This window comes from Anolis sagrei, chromosome 4 (genome assembly GCF_037176765.1).
Source record: "Anolis sagrei isolate rAnoSag1 chromosome 4, rAnoSag1.mat, whole genome shotgun sequence".
Taxonomy (NCBI): Eukaryota; Metazoa; Chordata; class Lepidosauria; order Squamata; family Dactyloidae; genus Anolis; species Anolis sagrei.
In genome coordinates, this window is record NC_090024.1 from 62,955,756 (window position 1) to 62,979,616 (window position 23,861).

Consider the following 23,861-nt stretch of genomic DNA (forward strand, 5'->3'; position numbering starts at 1 on the left):
CACACACATATGAGCATGGATTCATTCAACTTTCAGACACTTCTCCAAATAATGATCTTACCTCTCTTCAGAATGTATGGCCACTCTATTTCCTCTTCTCATTTTGTTGGGTCCTAGACTAGGAGTAGGGACTGCTGTACCTGGAGGACTAGGCCAATTTTTTTTGTTTCTCCAAAGCACTGGATGATAGTGTTGCTCTTTTAGCCAAGCAGAAGAGATATTCCCATCACCCCCATCATGTTTGGGGATGCTTCAGGGCTGGTTTCTAACTTTGGGGGGGGGGGGGCTCTCCAGAAGAGCATATTTGAATATTTTGAAACTGGTTTTTAATTTGGGAAAGGTTTTTTTCTGGAAGTTTTGAGGTGAAGGAGAAATTGTGTTACCACTGGATTCCCCCAAAAGTTCCGAGAGTCTAAACCAGTGGTTCTCAACCTTTTTTTGACCAGGGACCACTCTCCAACATTAGTACCAAAAAGGTTACAAATCGGGTTTTGGTCAACTTTAGATTCAGTTTGGTTATTTGAGGTGCTGATTCAGAAAATTGCATTGGCTAGACCACATCACTCTGGTTTCTGATACAGAACATATATCATCCATTAGTCTCCATCTGCTCATCCACAGAAAACCATATTTAATAAGCCTCGGCTGTATAAGAAGATTTAGTGAGATCCATTCCTGTCATTGCAACAGTGTAATAACAGTGAGGCCATGGAACATATTTTAGTTTTTGCTGTCCACGGACCACAGGCTGGGAATCACTGGTCTAATCTGATCCTGAAATTAAGACATTTGGTCTTGGGGGGGGGGGGGATGCAATGATTTTCACTTCTGATCTAAAGCTGATTTTATTATTTATTAAAATATTTATACCCTTTCAATTACAAAATCTTAGGGTAGCATACAGATATAATCAATTAAAAGAATTTAAAGCAGTATTTTAACAATTTAACTAGTGTAAAACACACAAAACTATTATACCAATTTAAAACCGTATATTCATAACAACGTTTTTATAACCCTAAGACTCTGATTATTGGCACTTGAATAAAGCCAGGATCAGCCTCAACCAGGCCTCCAAAAGCATTCCACTTCTGAAATGTCCAACATAGAAGGCCTTTCCCTATATAGCCACAGCGGTCACTGTGTCCCACTAGTAGGGCAGGAAAAAAGGGACTTTCCAACAGATCTCAATATTCAGGAAAGTTCATTTGGCCATGTCAATGAAATATTCCAGGTTTCCAGTGAATTTATCTACTCTAACACCATCACCAAGCAGCTGCAGCAGTTGATGACTTTCTCATGTCTACAAAGTGTCACCACCTTGCAAACTCCCAAAGGGAACAAAGAAAAGAAAAGAGAAAATGTAAGGAATGGTACATAACAGGTGATAAAAGAAGCTGACTGGCACTGAATGGCAACTTATCAGCTCAAGGAAGGCCAAAAATGACCAAAGCATGGCCACTGTGATCACTGCATGTCACTGCTTTTTTCTTCTCATGTCACAGGTCAGCACTGACACAATCAAAGTTTGAAAAATGGGCACAGAAGCAATTTTGATGAAGCCTCTTTCTTCACTATTGTTCAGATAAAAGCAACTGTAGGCAGAGATGCTGTCTGAACGAAGGGGGAAATATCTACTAACATCCAATCTTACAGAACACTGTTAGCATTGCAACAGGGAGAATAAAAAAATGGACAAACGTAAGTCACATGGCAACGTGTGAATCAATGTTCTGATTGCTTCAGGCAAGACATCTGGGGGGAATGGGGAGCTGAACTATTTCTTCACATGCCACATCCTTCCTCCAAAATCAGCCCCATGCAGTTTCCCCTTTGGAGTTCAAAATACTGCTTCTGTTACATTATGAAATCCACTCCACATCAACATGGTTCTGTTTTCTCCAATAAGCTTCAGTTGGTACAGCTTGCCCCTTAGTACACAAAGGTCCGAGAGCAGCTCCAATGCCTTTGCTAGAAGAAATGAAGGCCACTGCTTTCAGAAGGGCAAGTTTGTACTTGGCAGTCTTTAAATTATCGTTTAAGGTTGTTGGGCTTTTTTGTTAGCACCTGCAATGCTCCACTGACCTTATGAATCAATTGTTTCCTCATTCTGCTGACACATGAAGTGCGAGCTATAGCTTGCAGTTTCTGTCCAAACAGCCCCATTTAACTACTTCCTTATCATGAACATCTTCCTGTGCAAGTGTAATTTAGAAACCTTTGCCACTGTAATTTTCTTTGCTTCATTCCTTTTAAAGCAAAGTCTTTATGTGACAAACTAGATAGTCATTCATCAGCACTATTATCCCTCCAGCAACTCAAAATGAACAGCCATGGTTTAAACACAAAGAAAGGAGACACAAGAGGAAACAAAGAAATGATAAAAAGGAATATGAAATGATAAATTCGTGGGATTTTTAAAAAACTCCTTGAGAGTGATTTGTCTGGCACATCAAGCAAAGAGTCGGGGAAAATAGTCCTGAAAAACTATTCAGGGCCAAGCAACTTAACACAAATATTAAAAAGAGACAAAACACCTGACAAATTTATAGTTGTTATGTGCTGTCAGGTCAATTGCTACTTATGGTGACCTCATCAAAAGGTTTTCTGGACAAGATTTATTTAGAGAGGATTTGTCATTGCCTTCCTCCAAAACTGTGAAAGTGTAATTTGCTCAAGGTCACCCAATGGGATTTCAATGTCAAAATGGGTATGCCAACACATTTCCCGGAATATTTGTTCAATGTTTAAACCATGAAACTATACTGGTTCTCCATTTGTGATGCTAACTGTTCACAACGTATAAGAAATTCTGCCTCCTGAAAAGATCTGAAGCAATATCTTTATAGGTTGTTGTAGGTTTTTCGGGTTGTATGGCCATGTTCTAGAAGCATTCTCTCCTAACATTTCACCTGCATCTATGGAAGGCATCCTCAGACCTCACAACCTCTGAGTATGCCTGCCATAGATGCAGGCAAAACATCAGGAGAGAATGCTTCTAGAACATGGCCATACAGCCCAAAAAACATACAACAACCCAGTGATTCCGGCCATGGAAGCCTTCGACAGTACAATATCTTTATGCCTTTTTCTTAACTTTAGACACTTACTGTGTTTCTAGAAACTAGTCAAAATATACTAAGCATAACAAATTGAGTTTGTGTGCAGGTGGGAATAGATATGTCAATGGAAAAAGAGAGAGAGGAGAGACAGTAAGGTCACATGGTGGGTGGAAGATTTCAAAAGCCCATTTGGAACTGCTAAATCTGTGTTTCTACCACAAAGAACTAAATGGGCTGAAAAAGTAACTTCAAGGTGACACTAAATGCATATGGTGGACTTCTTTCAAGAAGGCAAATAAAATACGATATTTTGGAGCAGAGGCATCTCAGTCAAGTTTCTGGTAGATATTTCTTAAATTTCCACACATTTCATACACTTCAATCAACGATTACACTTGCAAAATATTTTATAGGAAATACAGTCATTTGCTTAAAAAATGAATCCTGAGATCTAGCAAGAAAACCAAAATACAAGGGGGTAGTTGCATAGGATTAAAAATGAGTTCAGAAATTACTAATTTAGAGAGAGAGAGAGAAGTAGAACTGAAAACAGCTCACTGTCCCTCAATATAAAACCAACTTTGAATTATTCCAACTCAGGCTTTCTCATTTCAGTATTAAAATGATGTGTGTGAGGAGGTGGGTGGCGAGAGGGAGGGAAAGAGAAGTCATTTTCCCATTGCAACTGTTAAACAACTGCAAGTCAGAAAGAGAGGTTGGAATTAACACAGTATGGGCTTTTCTTAAACCTAAGATTTCAGGAAGCAATGCAACAAGACCTCCTAATATTAGTGTCTTCAGCACAATGAGAATACATTTAGCTTATGAAGTATTTGGGTGTCAAACCATTCACAAATGTAAGGGTAAGTATGAGCACTTTGAATTAGAATCAGAAGTGAACAGGTATCTGTGAAGTTTTCTTTTGTTATGCTTTTTTAAAAGGCGGATGAGATATGAGAATGGCAAGCAGTGCTATTAAAAAACCCGGACACTGCATTCCACACTAAGAGGGAATCTAATCTAATGTATAATGTATTCCAGTCATCCCGAAGGGATATTGCCAGTGCATTGATAAACAGGGCCAGCAAAGATAATACTGTACTACAGAAAGCAGCTGAGTTTCTAGAAAAAGGGGTGGATCAAATAGTACATGCAAGCTCCATGTTTATTATTTCAGTGGAAATGCAATTCCAATTTGATAAAAACAACACTTTCAACTAGCAGCTACACAGGACCTCAGTCTTGTCAGGATTAAGCTCAGGTTTATTGGGTTTCATTCAGCCCCTCATCAAGCCCACATAGTTATTCAGCAGTCAGCCCTCCACTTTTCCTGGAGTTAGGGGTGCAGGGCCCTGTAAAAGTGATCAAAACTGGTATTTTTTAATAAAAAAATTAACATGGAAGAAAATATTTCTAGGAATCTCTAGGTTCTCCAGCGGGGCTCTATGGTCACTCTGGAGGACTTAAAGATTCCTGAAGAGAACTTAGCAGCTAATCTGGGATGTTTCTGGAAATGTATGATATAAACATATTGTATGTTAAATGCCTGTGTTTCCAATTTTGAAGTAAACAACATGAACAATGTTCTTACCTAGAAGAGCTACCAGTAAGTCTATAACTGATCAAATTGAAGGCTGAATCTAGGGCAGCCATGAACAAAACAACAACTGATCAAACTCTAAGCAGAATGAACTAGAGAAATTGCCCCATTGGTTGCATTGTTCTTGTTGTTGGGTAAGCAGAAGGAATTGGAGGTCTGGGAATATAAACATAATACAACAGTATGCATTCGATACTGGCAGAAGTAGCTGCTGTACAGCTGCACAAGTCTTGTAGTCAATTCAGAACGACTGCACCATATATTTGTAATAGTGGCATATTTGTATAACTGTTACTATCAGTATATGGATAAAAATAGCAATGTCACAGTTTCAAAAACTATAGTGTGAATTGTACCCCACATATCTTCTCTCTCTCTCTCTCTCTCTCTCTCTCTCTCTCTATATATATATATATATATATGATTGTAGTTTACATTGCAGGGCATTATTGTTCCCACAGACTACTGTGTAATTGAACTGTTTTATTACAACCAGGAAAGTCTTAATAAAGTTATGAATTATGTTTCACCTGCAAATTGTTTTGCACTCAATCATTTCCACTAGTAATCTTATTTGCTTAACATCCTTCAGCTACATTTACAAGGATACCAAAGTGATACAGTCAGTATTTCTAGTGACACAGTTACAGTCACTTGTCAATACTGATTCCCATTTTTACCATTTTAGGTTGTAATAGATATCAGCCTGTTGCATTGATTTAACTGCTACTAGTAGGAAAGCAATTTACTGTGACAAGCTACTTGTACGTTATCAGGTGGCCCTCCCTGCCCACAGATTCTGCATTCAACCATATATGGCTTGAAAATATATATTTTTAAAAATCCAAAAAACAAACCTTGATTTTGCCATTTTTATCAGGATACACAATTTTTACTATGCAACTGTATATAACAGGACTTGAGCCTCCAAGGATTTTGGTACCACAGGGGTCCTAAAACTAAATGCCAGCCAAAACCAAGGGCCTAGTATATAGATTCTCATGAAAAAGTAGAAGACTAGATCGGAAACCAGTTTCCAAAACTAACTACAGACAGTCCCTGAGTTACAAACATCTGACTTACAAATGATTCATAGTTAAGAACAGGGGGAGAGAACTGGAACTGAAAGAAATCTGCTTATCGGAAGGGAACATTCCTGAAAGAGTAATATGGGGAAAAGGTGCCTCAACTGAAGATTTATCACCAATTCTTGTTTCCACAACAAACCAACATTTTCAAAATTCAAGTGTCACAGGGACAAAAAGTGCTTTGAAATCTTCTGAACAGGGAAATAGACAGCAAAACAAACATCACAGGGTTATTAACCATTCCCTGTGCTATCTAAAACTTTTTTTTAAAAAAAATCAATATTTTTGGCTGGCATGATACTTAAGAACAAAGCTACAGGACCCATCTTGTTCATAACTTGGGGACTGTCTGTGTCTTGCCAATCACATTGTATATGAAGCAAGGACATAGATGTATAACACTATCATAGTAAAGAAGATGGCTCAGGTTAAAGGGAAAGATGCTTCAGGCTGGCTTGCCTCATACAGGACTTGAAATAGAGCAGTCAAATAAATTAAGATTTCCAGGTGGCTTGGGATGATATTGCACCAAGTCCCATTTCTGTTGCATAACTGCTCTTATCACACTTCCACTGAATGCATGTGCTTATTATGGCTAACCTCTTTCAGCTCGACTAATGAACTTCACTGTTATCAGAAACAGAACATACTCTGACTGCTAAGCTTGTCATCCATGTCTGGAATTCCTCTGCCCTAATTCTTTTTGTTGTTGTTTCTGTTCTATTACTCTATACATGCCAAGCCATTCTATTATTTCATGGAGAAGAAAAACATGATCCATATACTAAGGATGACCTTATTCTCTTTTAACAGGTGTGGGTGCCTTAATGTGCTAGCACAGACACAAAGCAGTACTGAAATTTCTGACTCTATAAATGCCATTGGAGTGAATCCAGTGAAGTAATATGGAACACGTACATTTTTAAGCTTGAGAGACATTATTCTCTCAAGCTGATCAAGGCTTCTTTGCTTCAAAGGAGAATCCGAAACAGTTCACTTGCGGAGCTCTTTCCTACTCAGTTATGAAATTACCTAGCATCAGTCATGCAGGAAAGCCACTTAAACTGTATTTCTAGCCACAAATCAGAAAAATAACAAGTATCCCATTGAGAGGCTCTGGAAAAACTTTGAAGATGCAAACATTTCCTTTTAGTCAACTGTGAAATTCCCATTGATTTAATAGGCTGGGATCATACCCTGAAGAGGCACAACAACATATATGTTCAGGCAGCATGAAAGCTCATAATAAAAATGCTATGTATCATTAAACTCCAAATCTCAGAGTAAAGCCCTAAGAAAAACAACTCCTTAAATACAAGAGCTAGGATATGAACCAATTAATTAGAGCTATGAGAACGTATATACCGGAAGTCCTCAAGTTACAAACAAGATAGGTTCTGAAGAGTTTTTCTTAAGTTGAATGTGTATATAAGTCAGAACAGGTACAATTTTAAGTTATCACCCCTGTGATGTTTGTTTTACTACCTGTGCCTCTGTTCAGAAGATTTCACCTCACTTTCTATCCCTGTGACAATGGATTTTGAAAACAAGGACTGATGATAAAGCTTCAGTGGAGATACCTTTCCCCCATGAAAGCTCTTTCAGGAGTGGATTTCCCTTCTGAAGGGTAGATTTTTATCACTTCCTGTTGTCTCATAGAATCATAGAGTTGGAAGAGACATCATGGGCCATCCAGTCCAACCCCCTGCCAAGAAGCAGGAAAATTGCATTCAAAGCATCTGTTATAAACAACTATGAGTTGTTTATAAGTTGGATGTTTGTAACTCAGGGACTGCCTGTATATATATATTTGCCTTTGGTAATTTCTCACCAGCACATAGAGCATTTTTTGTTCCTGGCACAATGTCAGCCAGGCATTTATCTAAATCTAATACAACATGAAAGATTGTGTGTGTGTGTGTAAGATATATGCAACACACACACACACACACACACACACACTTATAGCAATACATTTAGAACATTTTGTAGAAAATCAAAGAATCACCAGACAAACTTCTGTTCACATTTCCCAGCTATTTTCATGTTACAGGAAAAACTACATCTTAATTAATTAAAACTACATCTTAATGTTCAAGCTGTACCCCATACCTAGTATTTTTAGGGGGGGAAACACACTAGAAAACATGTTCAAATTACATAAAAATTAAACCTCTTGAAAAAGAAGTAAAATACATACATGTAATATTGGCAATGAAACAGCTTCATTCCTTTCAAGTACAGTTCTGGTACCAAATCAGGAAGACTTAAGTGGATTTGAGCATTTCTTCACTGTGTGCATGCAGGCATGGGGCAAGGTATCTCTATTCAAAAATATTATTCAAAACGTTAAGATATATGCCTTGACATGTCACTGGGTTTTCCTTGAGATTGAAGTCACCACATATTTCACTACAGTTCAAGTGCAACTGATTTGATCAACCAATATTTGACTATCTTCTAGAGCATATCACTTTCTGAATCATTAAAACGTGTTATTAAAAACTAGTTGTAAACATGGATGGCATAAATATTTGAAAATTTTTAAAATGTACAACATTCAAAGCAACATACATGAGACTGCATGCCTGCCAAAACAGACATTTGGATATGAAACAAAATGTACACATAATTTGTGTTTCCAGCCTGCAAAGATCCCCCTTCATGGACTGGCATCACTAACCAATACAAACATGTCTGTTGAAAAGAAACAGACATGTTTCTTTTCAACCTAAATAATAAATAAATAATATGGAGTCAGCTACAATAATAATTTCTATTTATAGACAAAAACTTCCGCAATGACACTTTCCTATTTACTACAGAAACAAGAGTTAAACATTTTGCTACATTTTGAGTGAGCTCCATCTTCATTCCCCCGAAGTTTCAGACTTACCAATATATCCATGACAATCATCACCAGTCCATTGTAGCGTGATCATGGTGCAGGAGTAGGTGAGACGAAAAAGCATATATAAAAAGAAAATGAAGACAAAATTAGTAATTTGATACCAAAGGTGCAGTTTTATACATAATTTATTTAAAAAATCATCAGCTTGACATTAGTTCATTGATTGACTGTGGCAGGCGTGAGTGAATTCATCCGATTACAGGACTGAACAGCAGCTTTAGGCACCTTTATGGTGATCAATAATTCCCAAGCCTGGCTGCTGAAGGCTACAGGATCTGTGAATTTGATAGGGACTGCCATTGATCCCAACTCTTCTGACCCACGCACGGCTGCAACGAATAGCTTAAGGAAGTAAAATCTTTATAAGTACCACGAGTAATAATGTATATTGTTACATTTTCTATTCACTGAGAATTTTTTTCCAAAAAAAGACAGTTTTGGAAGAATATTCTGGGCCAAAAAGGCCCGACAAGAGAAAATGAATTTTTCTGAGCAGAATATTAATCCCTCACAAGGAAAATTATTTTCTCCAGAAATGAATGCCTTTCGCTGCACATGTTATTTCCTGTACAGAAAATTCTGTTTTCTATGCAGGGAACTTCCCTTTCTATGCAGAAAATGCCATTTTCATTGCAAAGAGACACACACAAATGTTGTTTTGCCAGAATTAAATTTTGAACTGTAAAGACGATTTCCTGTCTAAGGTAACCTTCATTATTGTTTCCTCTCGTTCAGGAAACATGTCTTTCCACCATTTCTGAATATTCTTTCCATCTCCAGAGAACAATGTGGAAAGAACTTAGGGCTCTTTACTATAGCAGAGTAGCTGCCCCCTCATGTTGTAGAGCGTCCATATGTAAGCGCCCAAATTAAACCAGGGATATATTCATGAATACATACTTATATCTGCTGGAATATAAGTATGTATTCATGAATATATCCCTGGTTTAATTTGACTCCTTGTATTTTATCCCTAGATATTAAATGTTACATTTTAGTGAATTGATAAAAGTGTAGAAATAAGATATGTCAATTTGAAGGATGTAATCAGTGTAAATAAACCAAGAGGGTGAAGTGAAGTAAACTGGTTCAAGTTCAAGCATTAAGAAGAATCTCAGGGAAAACTATACTTTAAAGCAGGGGTCTCCAAACTAAGGGTCTTAGGCCACGTGTAGCCCATCCAAGGTTATTTACACAGCTCCCGCCCTAAATTTTAGACTTAGGGTCATCCTAAATCTAATTGTTAAGGCACACAACAACAATTCTAATCAAGTTGACTAACTCATCAGCCAAAAGCAGGGCCATACTCCCAGTTGAAATACTGGTAAGTTTATGTTGGTTAAAATTGTTCTTCATTTTAAATATTGTATAGTTCTTTTATGTTTTTTGCACTACAAATAAAAATGTACAGTGAGCGTAGGAATTTTTTCATGCTTTTTCAAACTATATTCCAGGTCCTCAACAGTCTGAGGGACCATGAACTGGTCCCCTGTGCAAAAGGTATGATGAGACCCTGCTTTAAAGGAAAGAGGACATCCAGTGGCCCAGGATAAAGCAACAGTACAGAAAACAAAAACCAAGTTTTTGTGGGAAAATAACAGGCAAATCAACATTAATATAACAGGATGGGAGGCTGTCATGTCCACGCTGCTTTTGAATTTGCAGTAAAGCTTTACTGCACAAACAATTCACAGATAAACTAAAAACTACAGCTCTAAAGCTGCTTGGGTTATTTATGTGACAATTTACATGATGCCACATTTTCACAATAATATATATGATACTGAGATGGAAGCAAAACAAAGACATGTTTCCACTTTTTTGGTGATATGGCCAATTTAGCAAGCTTAAAATTCCATTCTGCTCATATGTACGAAAGGTTAGAAAACACATTATTCTATTATCATTGCACTTGTTACATAAAGTAGGGAGAGAGGGGTCTTTTTAGAGGAGGAAATCAAATTTTGTATATTTTTGCCATAATCTTACCAATAAAACATCCCTCTCCTAGCTATATTTCCATTCACTGTTATAATGTTACTGTTACATTTCCATACATTTAAAGAACTAAAACTTGTATTTCAAAGATTAGCATTTGAAACCAATCTCTTGAACAGCATACACCAATCAACTCATTACTTCAAGAGTTGCAGATCAGGAAGTTTCCTGACAGTATTCACAAAGACCATATTTCTCAAATATCCATCTAGTCTACACCATTAACAACATGCCAGGACACAATCTGAGTCGATTCAGAACAGAGTAGGTGGAAGGCTACCCCACAGAAAACAACTCTTTAAAGCAGTGGTTCCCAACCTGTGGTCTGTGGAGCATGAGTGGTCCGCTAGAACTAAAAAATGGTTCATGGTCTCACCATTACTATACCATTGCAACAAGAGCAACTGGTCTCACGAAACCCTCTTATAGTGCCAAGGCTTAATAAATATGGTTTTCTGTGAGTGAGCAGATGGTAACTACTGGATGGCATATGTTCTGTATCAGAAACTAGAGCTGATGTGGTTTATCCAATGCAGTTTTCTGTATCAGCACCTCAAATAACCAAACCGAATCTAAAGTTGACTAAAAACTGATTGGTACTAATATTGGAGAATGGTCTCTGGTCAAAGTGGTGTCTGGTCAAAGGGGTACCTAGTCAAGAAAAGAAAAGAAAAGAAAAAAAGATTGGGAACCACTGCTTTAAGGGAAACACTTACTATTGGCAACTGCAGCAATGAGACATCATAGAGAGCTCCCCATATTACAAGCAGCTAAACATCTTATGAAAGCAATTCTGTGTCACTTTTGACATTTATTTTAAATATAAATCCAAAGAGACCCAAAATTATGCTTCTACTTTACATCTCTGAAATAGCTGTCAAAACAAGAGATTAAATGGATTAGCTGGCTATTGTAGTCACATTGTTCACTTACTAACTCTTTGGGGGGGGGGGGGCTTGTTGTGAGCTCCAGAAAAAAATTGTGGATTACTGTCTAGTTTAAAATAATATTTATAAATAATAGACACATGCATATATACCACTGAAGTGTCTGTCTCTGAGTGTGGATGGATGAACATCAGACCTGAGACAAAGAGAAAGAATGTGTGTGTGTGTTTGTGTGTATATACACACAGACAAGCATTTAGTTGGATAGAATATGTTTAGAGACTGATTAGCCCACAGCAGTATATGTACATTTGTGTATATTTCTTATATGCATTTTAATAGTGTTCTGTTTTATCATCTTGTATCCCATGTCAAGCAGCGAGGACAGGTAGGTAATAAATAAATAACTACTATTCCTTACTCTAGACAGGAGTAAGGAAAATATTTTGGAGTACCAGTATAGGAGGTCAGGTTTTCTTTAAAACAAACTGAGAATTTTCTGTTTTTGATCTTACAAAGTATTCTTCTTGCCTCCTAATAGCCTTTCCTGAGTATAATCTACCTACCTATTTCCTAAGTAAAGAAGCATTGTCTCATTAATTTTCTACAAGCAAGCAAAAGGCTTTATCTAGATAGTACAGAGACCATTTGCAATGCTTTGCAAATGATTCCAATTTGGCAGTTTATTGACAAAGTCTACATAAATGTGCCGGGCAAGAGATGTGACATTTCCAGAAATGCTGCAATCATGAAAACATTGTGTTGAGGCTGCTGTTTTGAAAACGATCCCTCTTCTCAAAATTAACATCTAAAAGCATGTTTATAATCTAAACACATCCTAAAAAACTATATTCATTTTGTGTTGTTGAAGGCTTTCATGGCCGGAATCACTGGGTTGCTGTAAGTTTTTCAAGCTGTATGACCATGTTCCAAAAGCATTCTCTCCTGAAGTTTTGCCTGCATCCATGGCAGGCATCCTTATAGGTTGTGAGGTCTGAGATGCCTGCCATAGATGCAGGTGAAACATCAGGAGAGATTGCTTCTGGAACATGGCCATACAGTCCGAAAAACTTGCAGCAACACAGTATATTCATATTTGTTGTCGAAGGCTTTCATAGACAGAATCAATAGGTTGCTGTGAGTTTTCTGGGCTGTATGGCCATATTCCAAAAGCATTCTCTCTTAATGTTTCACCCACATCTATGGTAGGCATCCTCACAACCTCTGAGGATGCCTGCCATAGATGTGGGAGAAATGTCAGGAGAGAATGCTTCTGAAACATGGCTATACAGCTCGGAAAACTCACAGCAACCCAGTATATTTATATTGTACTTTGTGAAAGTATATCCACAATCACATCAAATATACTAAGGCACAGACCAGGAAAAATGCTTTGTTTCACCGTCTTTAGTGAGAAATTAGTAATCACCATTCCATTGGATTGAAAGTTTTCTAAAAACGATTAAAAATATAGTTCAAGTTTCCTTTGTAATGGTGCATTTAAGCTCTTTATTACTAGCCAGCCCACTGAAACAAGGATACACTAAGAATGAAATAAAACTATACTTTGCCATCTATATAGCTGTCCCATGTCTCTTATGCAAACTGTGGGTCTTCTATGTGTTTGAATTTGGCTCTATTCCAAGAGCATAAAAACTGGCTGGCACAGTACAATTTTAAAAAACAAAATCAGTGTGTGGATGATGAGCCCACAATGTATCCCACCTATCTTATCCACGAACTTCTCTTCTGAAGCATTTAAACTGAGTCCTGATAGTGAAATCAATTGTGTCTTGGTGAATTACACTTCCCACATGATTGAAGCGTTTTCATGTCCCACACAGTTTGCATCTCCTTTGCCCCTTAGCAAGTGGACAGGTGGGTTTGGGTGGGGAGCAGAACAAACAGAGCAATTTCCTGGCATCTCTCCTCTTACATGCTGTCAAGCCTCACTCTCTCCATCTGTGTATGACAAAAGTTATGAAGCAAAAGTGTTGGTTCAGCTCCATGCAGCAATTTTAGGGACAATTACTTCTTCACCAGACACTGAAATTACAATTCTTCAGGCATCAAGTTAGCTGTGAATATCTTCAAGAAGATACTCTATTTTTAAAGCAAAACTCTGAAATCAATACACTTTCCACTTTTTTCCCTGAGATATCTATTACTAGAATATAGCATTAGCTATTCAAGGTCCCTTCCACACAGATGAATAAAATCGCACATTATCTGCTTTGAATTGGAATATAAGGCAGTGTGGACTCAGATAACCCAGTTCAAAGAGGATATTGTGGGATTTTTCTGCCTTGATATTCTGGGTAAGATGGAGGGCCCCCAAGATATTACTTCCGGGCTTACTTGATGGTCAGTGAAGCAACACGTGATCTTACTTCATGGTAGAGCTAGTTTTAGCAAACAATTTGGAAGTTGATACTCCAGTGCAGGTTAAAGTGAGAATAATGTTTTTTTAAAGAATATGATGACTCACATTTTATCCATCCAAATTATGGATGAGAAAAGTAGGAATGATTAAATGAGAAATGAATCATATGACAACATTAGAAACACCAAATACACACACTAAGCAGAGTCACAAAACTTAATATCAAGTTTATATCAGCACGTACAATGGCAAAGTAACCACCAATGCTAGTTTTGAGTATTTATAGTATTTTCCCCTGTGGCAATATACAGTTGGGTTCTACAGACTTAGCTCATTCTTGACGTATCTAAATTGCCTCAAACACTGAAACTTTCCCAAGAGAATATACCATTTTAAGCAATACTCCAGAAATAAGTCATGTGAATAACAATATAATAACATACGTATCTACTCTAAAGTTGATCTCATGTAACTCAACTGGATTTATTCCCAAATAATTCCAACTGGATGGCCACCCTCAATTTATTTTATGCATAACCATACACAATGGTTTCATGAAACTCGAAAAATCTGTTCCAGCTTTGCATCTGTACTATTATTAATGCCACTAGCCTGGTTTATATTTCTTGCCTGCTTTTATGCTGCTAAACCTCTTATCTCTGCTATCAGGATTATTTGGTTGGCATCTGTTGAATAACACCAAAGGGTTTTCCTTCAAATATGTGTTTCCAGACCCCTTTAACCCACTCATTAGTATTTTAAAGTTCAATTGAGAATCTTTCTAAATATTATTTTCATGAACAAAAATAATTTGAAGTTAGGATTTATCATTTATTAATATGTAACTGTCACCCTCCTTTCCTTTCTCCAGAAGTGCTTTCCATCTATAAATATGTTATCATGTTCAACTGACAGGGATCAACATATGTGGTGGCTACATTTCAAGAGCAAATAATGAAGACTATTAATAGGCTATTATAAAATATTCTAAGTATTTCAGCAATGGAAAATATTGCATGCATACAGCCTTAGCAACAACAGTAAAATTAAAAATAGAACCACAAGGGTTCAGAAATAATTTCCCATGTAAACACACCTATACTGTTTTTAATTAATTAAAGACATTGATCTTGACAGTTACATGAAGTCAGAGCACTGTTATATCATAAATATTGCATTGCTGATGCATGTAAACACTCTGATTAGGTGAACAATCTGCTTTGGTCTGTGAATGTTTTTTAGGGTGAAGGAGAGTATCACGTCTATGTTTGACTAATGCTCCTTACAGGAAAGGGAGTTTCTTAAGCCCCAATGCAAACATTTCCTCACAGGGAATTTTGGGGTCAGAAGTGGGTGCAGAAATTCAACATATGCATCCCATGCCTGAACATTCATAGCTATACTCCCCATTCATATACATGTAACTCATTCATTGAGGCACAGGAGCCCTGAAATGTCTGGTTGCCGTAATGGACAGATTAAGGTGTAATCCAGACAAAATGGAAATGTTGCGGGTCAGTGGAAAAACCAACTTGCAGTTAGGACTGCAGATCAGGCTCATTGCTCGGGGATGCTCTTGGACCCTGTGCTGTTCCTGGAAAGCCATGCTGCTGTGGGTGCTGGGAGCACATCTGCCTAGGTTCAGCTGCTGCACCAGAAAGCAAACCTGGCCACAATGGTTCATGTCTTAAGATTACTGCAATATGTTCTACATGGTGTTGCCCATGTTCAGGACCTGAAGCTTGTGAAGAATGCAGCAGTCAGATTAATGTCAAGTGTGCATTTTAAAGACCATATAACACCAGACACACCAGAACTGGAGGTGCTGGTGTTGATCTACAAAGTCCTAAATGACTTGTGGCCAGGATACCTAAAAGATTATCTCCTCTCTTATGACCCTGCCAAATATTTGAGATCTTTAGAAGAGCTTGTGTGACCCACACTTAGTGAAGGTGACTCAAGGCGGCTTACAACCAGGCAACCATTTGATGCCTTAACAATATACACTTAAAACCACATTTAAAACAGAATTAAAAAGTACATACAGTAAGATCTTTAAAAAACATATAAAACCAATATATAAAACCAATATCTTCACTGTTAGCCTCATTGTCCAAAATCATCACATGGCCAAAGATCTTAGATCTTTTAAGTTTTCAGCTGGCAGCCAAAACAGTACTGTTCCCATGGCATTTGGTCTTTAAAATTGCTATTTAAACTGTTTATTATTATTATTTTAATTTTGTCTTTAAGATTTTTAAAGAGTATTTTAACGTGTTTTTAATTTTTTAAATCTCTGTATGGTTTTTAAAGAAAAAAATTGTTCATTGCCTTGGGAATCTTTAGGAGCTGGGAGTTGATACAAATAAATAAATAAATAAATAAATAAATAAATGCACATAGTACTTTTAAAAACTAGATTAATAGATTTGTTTCCTGTTTTCCTTTTCAACCTTTTGTGGGTGTATGTTCCTCAATTTGCATGTCGATCTATGGTAATTCCATTAAGGTTTTCATAGGCAAGGAATACTCAGAGGTGATGTTGCCTGTTCTTTCCTCTGAAATATAGCCTTCAGCTATACAGCTAAATATAGTCTAGTATTCATTTGCAGTCTCCAACAGGATCTGATGCTTTTCTCTTCCCAGAAATTACAAAAATAACTTAAAACTTAGCATATGGATAAAAAAAGATGAGTAACTGTTGTAGATTTTTTATGAAGTATGCTACACAGTGTACCTTTTTGGAAAAGCAAAATATGCAGGTGAACTTGCATACTTCAGAAGAATTTCTTTAAAATGTTTACTGATTAGTTTTGACATTAAATTTAAGGGACACAATTTTCCATATGGGATTCCAATTGTATCCCATTTGGCATATTCCATTACATCCCCAGAGCATCCCTATCCAGAGGTGTGAAATACACGCTCTTCAAAACAACAACAACAACATAAAATCTTCCCAAAGTCATACTGTTGGTGCTTGTTTGTTTGTTAGATTGATGTGTCCTCTTTCTCCCAAGAAACAGGGCTCCAGACCACTGATAATAACATATCTAAAAAGGTAAAGGTTTTCCCTGAATTAAATCTAGTACTGTCCAACTCTGGGGGGTGGTGCTCATCTCAATTTCTAAGCCGAAGAGCCAGCATTGTCCGTAGATGCCTCCAAGGTCATGTGGCCAGCATGACTGCATGGAGTGCCACTTCCTTCCCACCAAGGCGATACCTATTGAGCTACTCACATTTGCATGTTTTCAAACTGCTAGGTTGGCAGAAGTTGGGGCTAAAGTGGGACCTCACCCTGCTCCCTGGATTCAAACTGCTGACCATTCAGTCAGCAAGTTCAGCAGCTCAGTGATTTAACTCATTGCACCACCAGGGTATACAATTACCAATTAAAAGTATCACACAAATGTAAAAAGCAACTTCAAAAAGCAGTTATGAACAAAAACACACCAAAATAAACTAGAAGGGAGCATCCACCCAGATTTTTAAAAAACACTTTTACACAAGCCAGTCTAACTGCCAGGAACCTTCATGAACAAATGGTTTTCAGAAGCTAATAGAGAGACAATTGGGGAGTCTAGTTGTTCCTGGCAGGGAGTTTCAAGCTGTGAAAATGGTTCCCTTATCATTGCCAAAAATGCCTCTGAAATGGTGAGATTGAAAGAAGACTTTCCCCTGAAAGAACTCAAAATCAAAATCATAAAACACCTTGTGGGTCACTGCTTGAGGCATGAAACAAAAAGATAGACAACAATGCTGTTGAAACAATGGAAGTTCACATTCCCTGTAACTTGCTGTGGTGTGCCTTAGAACCATTTCTGACTTGTGGCAACTCTAAAGCAAACCTATCATGGGCATCTTCTGTGGATGAAAAATCATGGGCTTACATGGCTGAGTGGGGATTTGAAATCTGGTCAGCAGTCTCAAACCACGTCACCATGCTGGCTATAGTAAAAAGTGATACCACAACATATTCGAAACAGGTGAAGTTGACAAACTGTTTTAAGAGACAACACCTTTCATAGGGATATGTCACCAAAGTCAGATTAGAATTCTCCAGGAGTTGATACAGTTGGCACACTAGTCATTATACAGCTGCATTTCTGGCCATCTCTGTAGCCTAGGTATCCAGGTTTATGGCAGACTCCAAGAAAGCTCCCAAACTGGAATTAAGAGCGTGCAAGGGGAGTGTGGCTCAAAAAAGAAGTGTTTTATTTTATGAGCTGTCTCTCAGATGACCAGGAACAGTTCTGATTGGTCTTGGTTGAACTTCAGTTTGCCTGACCGCACCCAGTTCTTTACTAAAACCTGATACTAGTTCTAAATTAGAATATCTTTCCTAGATTCTGACAGAAAGTGAAAATACTGATCAGAATCCTATCAGTTTGTCCTAATTAAAATAGTTTTAAGTCAGGCTTTATTCTAGTCAAGAGAAACAACAGGGTATAGACGATATATACAAATGGCAAATTTAATTCTCTGAGTATGGATACTTTAAGGTAAAGGTTTAGCCCTGACATTAAGTCCAGTCGTGTCTGACTCTGGGGGTTGATGCTCATCTCCATTTCTAAGCTGAAAAGCCAGCGTTGTCCGTAGACACCTCCAAAGTCATGTGGCCAGCATGAATACATGGATACTTTAGCAGCCAAACAAAACACATACACACAATTCAGATACATGAGTGCAGTATCAGCAGGTTTAGAATGCTGCCTTTGTTTGTAGAATACTTTTTAAAATTCAGTAAAAAAAATATTTCTTAAAAGATGAACATGCCAAATGGCTGGGCTAACTGAAGCCTTGAACAGATTCACTCCATGCTGGAACCTTTTATTATCCTACTTATATGACCAATTCTTTAATGAATTTGAAAAGTGGGACCAAGAAAACTATATCAGAATAACTGTTCATTACATTCCAGAGAGAAAGAATTAACCAACTATTAATCAGTCAGGATTCAATTGCACAAAATAGTTTTGGCATAGTTCATATTCATTATTATTTATTTATTTACCATATTTATATCCTGCCTTTCTCACCCAAGACGGGACTCAAGGCGGTCATAAGTACAAGTCATAATTACTGCCATAACCCTGAAACCTTCAGGACCTACCTGACACTGGCAAAGCACAGACTGAATCTGCTGATGCTGTCTTTAAATATGGACTCTGAGCATTATTACTCATTAATGCACTTTAACCCTTCCCTATCTGTGGATTGCCCTTTGGAAACAACTTTCAGCATAATCCTTACCCATCCCTTCCTAAGGTTGCAATAGACCCACCCAGTCAAGTGCTCTCTCACTTCCGTGCCTTTGGTCTAATGAAATCAAACTGCCCAGCTCCTATCAGAACCGCGAGTCTCCTCTCCTTTCAGCTACTTGTTCGGACAATCAGCAATTAGCTTAAGCAGAGCTCGCTGTAATGTCACTGAACTGCAGGGGAGGCACAAGCCGCAGCCAGCGTGTGAAACAACTGTATTCTGCAGAGACAAAGATAAACATAGCCACTCTTGGAAGGAGTCCAGCTTTAAGAAGAACCCCAACATAAGCTTACTAAAAAAAGGATCCTAATTACTCTTGGAGATAAAGGAGGGCCTTTAAAGTTTTTCTCTCCCACAGCTAAAGTAGCTGGAGAGGGAAACTGGCATGCTTATCAGTTACTGTTTCCTCACCCGTTACTCTTTGATTCCCATTTGGAGCCAGCGGGTGAGGTAAGGAAAAAAATAATGGAAGGCAGGGATTTAGAGGCACACACACACAGGGCCCTTCCACACAGCCATATTCCCCAGAACATCAAAGCAGAAAATTCCACAATATCTGCTTTGATCTGGGTTATCTGAGTCCACACTGCCATATATCCCAGTTCAAAGCAGAAAATGTAGGATTTTCTTCAGCTATGTGGAAGGGAACACACACACACATTTATGTACAGTATATGGTGGCCACTATATTATTTTCATTTCCTCACCATCCCCTAGAATATCAAGCTACATGGAAGGAGACAAATATTATTTACTAAGATTCAAACACAGCAGAGTCAAATTGTATTCGTGCATGCACATGCGCACTAGTTGAAAATGTAAGCCAGTAAGAGGGAAAAGATATAATTGCCTGGCTACCTTTTCTTTCTTTTTACTAATTATCACAAACTATTACCTTCATCGAGAAATTCAACAGAATACAAAAGGTTTGATACAAGGACTATGGAAGCATATCAAAAACACACAGTAAGGAAAAATGAAAGAATATGACAAATGAATTTCTGCAAGTATACGTCTGATGTACATAAATACTAGTAATGTATTTTAGTAAAGCAAACCAGTGACATTTGCTTTATGTTTATAAAGAAGGCAAGACATCAAGGCATTACTGCATTAAAGAAATTAATCAATTAATTCCTTCCAATCAAGAGGACCCAAGAAATTTAGCAAACACAGAAATGATGGCCAGCAGAAGTCCAGTCATCCTAAAAGCCAAAGAACAGGTTTCCTTTCTTGGAAAGGAAAATCTCACATCGCCCACACACTGTTCATTACGGCTGCTTATGTATCTATTAATGCCATGCCACCAGCTTCCTTAGAGCGCCTGATTGTTGTTTCCCCCACAGGCGGCACTGCAGGGTGCCCACAGTCCCTTCTGCACCATCACTTGATCCTGCTGTGGGTATGAGACAGCAAGAATCTCCTGTGTGCCTAGATTCGTTCCAGCACACACCCCACTCACAATCCAGACCAACCATCTGCTGAGAGGCAAGAGCCTTCCGCCTGTTTCAAATCCTATTCCCTCTCGATGGGGGAAAAGAATTGCAAATGATAAGTAAGAGAGAAACACTATCAGGTTCATACAGTGCACACACTTACAGAAATCTAAGAAAAATGAAGAACACAGACCTCATAAAAACATTTTGAGCTCAAGAGATAAATAAACTAGACTTAAAAAATTGGAAGAGAATATGGTATCCCCACAAATATACAGCAGCTTCTTTCCAGAATACTATCCAGTCTCCTTCAGTATGTGAGCCTTCCTTTTTCTATTTTACTGAAAGATGGAAATGAAGACAGCACCTTGCATTCCATCCTGCCCACACAAACCATTGGCTATTTGTGGAGGGGCTGAGAACGCAACCTGAATTTCTGCCAAGAGCAAACAGGTTAAAAACATTAGAAAGAAGCTTATAAAGAATATGAAGAACAGACAGAAGAAAAGATCCCCAACCTTCTGCTTGAATTGAAGGAACAACCCACAAGGCACAAGCCGTGAGATGAGGTTTGCTTTTATCCAGATACATATGGGCAGTGAGAAGTTGGGGAGCCAAAGTTGGTCTTGATACTGAACTGAAAATACATACGAATCAATCAATTGTTGCGAACTGTCATCAAGTCAACTTCGATTTATGGTGTCCCCATAAATGAGAGACCTCCATGTCACCCTGTCATCCATACCCTGACTCAAATCTTTCAGAATCACTAATAATAATAATAATAATAATAATAATAATAATAATAAAAACCTTTATATTCCACTCTAGCTCCCCAAAGGGACTCAGGGCAGATTCCAAACATAAAAGGCAATCATTCAATGCCCAGGGACATGTCTTCCTTGATATATCCATCTGGAATGTGGTCTTCCTCTTTTCCTACTGCCTTCTATTTCACCAAGCATTGTCTTTTCTAGGGAGTCATGCCTTTCCATATGTCCAAAGTACATCCATCTCATTTTCAGTCATCTTGACATTTAGAGAGACTTCCACATCACCCTGTCATCAATAACATAAGATTCCATCAATTGTTGATAACCATCATCACTGACTTTGATTTAGGGTGACTCCACAAATGAGAGACCTCCAAGTCACCCTGCCATCAACACCATAAGAGTCCATCAATTGGGTTGCTCTGAGTTTTCCTGGCTGTATAGCCTTTTTTTGAGAAGCTTTCTCTCATGATGTTTCATCCATACCTATGGCATCCTCAAAGGTTGTGAGCTATACTGGAAACTAGACAAGGGAGGTTTATATATCTGTGGAAAGTCCAGGGTGGGAGAAAGAACTCTTGTCTGTTGGAGGCAAGTGTGGATGTTGCAATTAATCACCTTGATAAGTCCATCAATTGTTGCTAACTGTCATCGTTGATGCAGGGTGACCCCAGGAATGAGAGATCTCCAAGTCACACTGCCATACAAGTCCTGCAGATGCAGAGACTGTCTTTCTTGATATATCCACCTGGAGTGTGGTCTTTCTCTTGTCTGATTGTCGATGTCCTCACTGTGGAATAACATGTGGGTCAAGAATAGGGCTCTACAGTCACCTATGTACCCACTGCCAAGACACTACGCTTGGAAAGCCATCATACTTGGACAACAAGAACAGAAAACAGAATGTTGGTGGGCATGAAAAGAGATTTAGAGATGGGCTCAAAGCCAACCTTAGCATAGACAGTGGGAACTGGGAAACCCTGGCCCTTGAGCGCTCCAGCTGGAGGTCAGCTGTGACCAGCAGTGCTGTAGAATTTGAAGAGGCACAAATGGAGGGTGAAAGGGATAAATGTGCCAAGAGGAAGGCACATCAAGCCAACCCCGATCGGGACCACCTTCCACCTGGAAACCAATGCCCTCACTGAAGGAGAACATGCAGATCAAGAATAGGTCTCCACAGTCACCTATGGACCCACCACCAGGACACCAATCTTGGAAGACAATCCTACTTGGACAACAGGAATCGCCTAAGTACTACCTTACCAAGCAAGATATTGTCTTTGCGATGGAGCCATGATTTCTCACAGTACGTCCAAAGGATAGCAGTCCTTAAATTGTCTTGCCTTCTGGAGAGTGTTCCAGTCTTGATTTGCGGTAGGTCTTTCCAGCAGTCCAGTATACACTCCTTTTCGAGGAGTTGCTTTCCTTCTTCTCAGCTTTCTGCAATGTCCAGCTTTCCCAAACATATACGGACATGGGGAATAGGACAGTCAGCATGGGAGATCCTAACTCTAGTACTGGAGAGCCGGGAAGGCTGAAAGGCTGGGGACGGAGGGAAAGAGGTCTCTGTCACGCAAAGGAAGGCGACAAGGATTCTTCCTGGCTGGAGGGACCGGGGACGGAGGGGGATCAAGAGAGGATTAGCCGGCCCCCTCCCGCGCAGGCGCACTGGCGCTGACCCCTCCAAGGGCCGACCTGGGCAAGCAGGCGGGCAGGGCGGGGGGAGGGCTTAAGGCTGAGCGCGGGCCAGGAGGGCTCCCACACACGCGTCTACGAGCTCGTATGGATGCGTAGACGCGTGTCCGGCTCCTTTTCGTCCCCCACTCAAGCAGGCTTCCTTGCAGGGGGGAGGCAAAAGCGGCATCTGTCCCCGCTGACCTCAAACCAAGGACAGGTCGCGCGCTCTCTTTCTCGGGGGTCCTTCCCTGCCCCGTCCACCCCACGCGCGCCCTTCCCAAAGTCCCGGGAGGAGGAGGAGGAGGCTCACCTGAGGAAGAATGGGACGCTGCTCCGGCGCCCTGAAGGAAAAGTGCGGAGGAAGAGAGAAGAGGAGGAGGAAGAGGAGGAGAGCGCTGGGAGGAATCCGCGCTTCCAAAGCTCCCGAGGAAAAGGAGGAGGAGGAGGAGGAGAAGCTCTCCTCCACCTGCAGCGCCAGGAGCAGCACTGCTCCTCGTCCTGGGCGCGCGCCGAGAGGCCGCCCCACAGCCCCGTAGCCACGCCCCCCGCCCGCAGAAGCGTCTCCCCATTGGCCCGTGCCCGGCTCCCGCGTGCCCGCCCTCCCTTCCCTTTCCTGGTGGGAGACTCAAGGCGCTCAGTGGCTTCCCTCAGAAGGGCGAGGAAGGAGCCTCCTGCATAGACGGTAATACACAGGGGGGCTCTTTATTTATGTAATAATAATAATAATAATAATAATAATAATAATAATAACTTTATTTATACCCCGCCACCATCTCCCCAAGGG

At 39.3% G+C, this 23,861-nt stretch overlaps 1 protein-coding gene across 20 annotated transcripts in view; it reads right to left on the reverse strand.

Moving 5' to 3' along the window:
• The window catches only part of EPB41L3 (erythrocyte membrane protein band 4.1 like 3), a 195,664-nt gene extending 172,072 nt beyond the window's left edge, over positions 1–23,592 (reverse strand). For 12 of the 20 annotated variants that reach the window (XM_060775103.2, XM_060775093.2, XM_060775091.2 and 9 more), the window contains exon 1: positions 21,441–21,507. In XM_060775103.2, the coding sequence (XP_060631086.2) occupies positions 21,441–21,492 (52 nt within the window). In that variant the 5' untranslated portion in view covers positions 21,493–21,507. Of the gene's footprint in view, positions 1–21,440; positions 21,520–23,387 lie in introns of those variants that run through there. The other 8 variants (XM_060775084.2, XM_060775078.2, XM_060775086.2 and 5 more) reach the window with 6 other exon arrangements.
• Between the last annotated feature and the right edge of the window lie 269 nt (positions 23,593–23,861).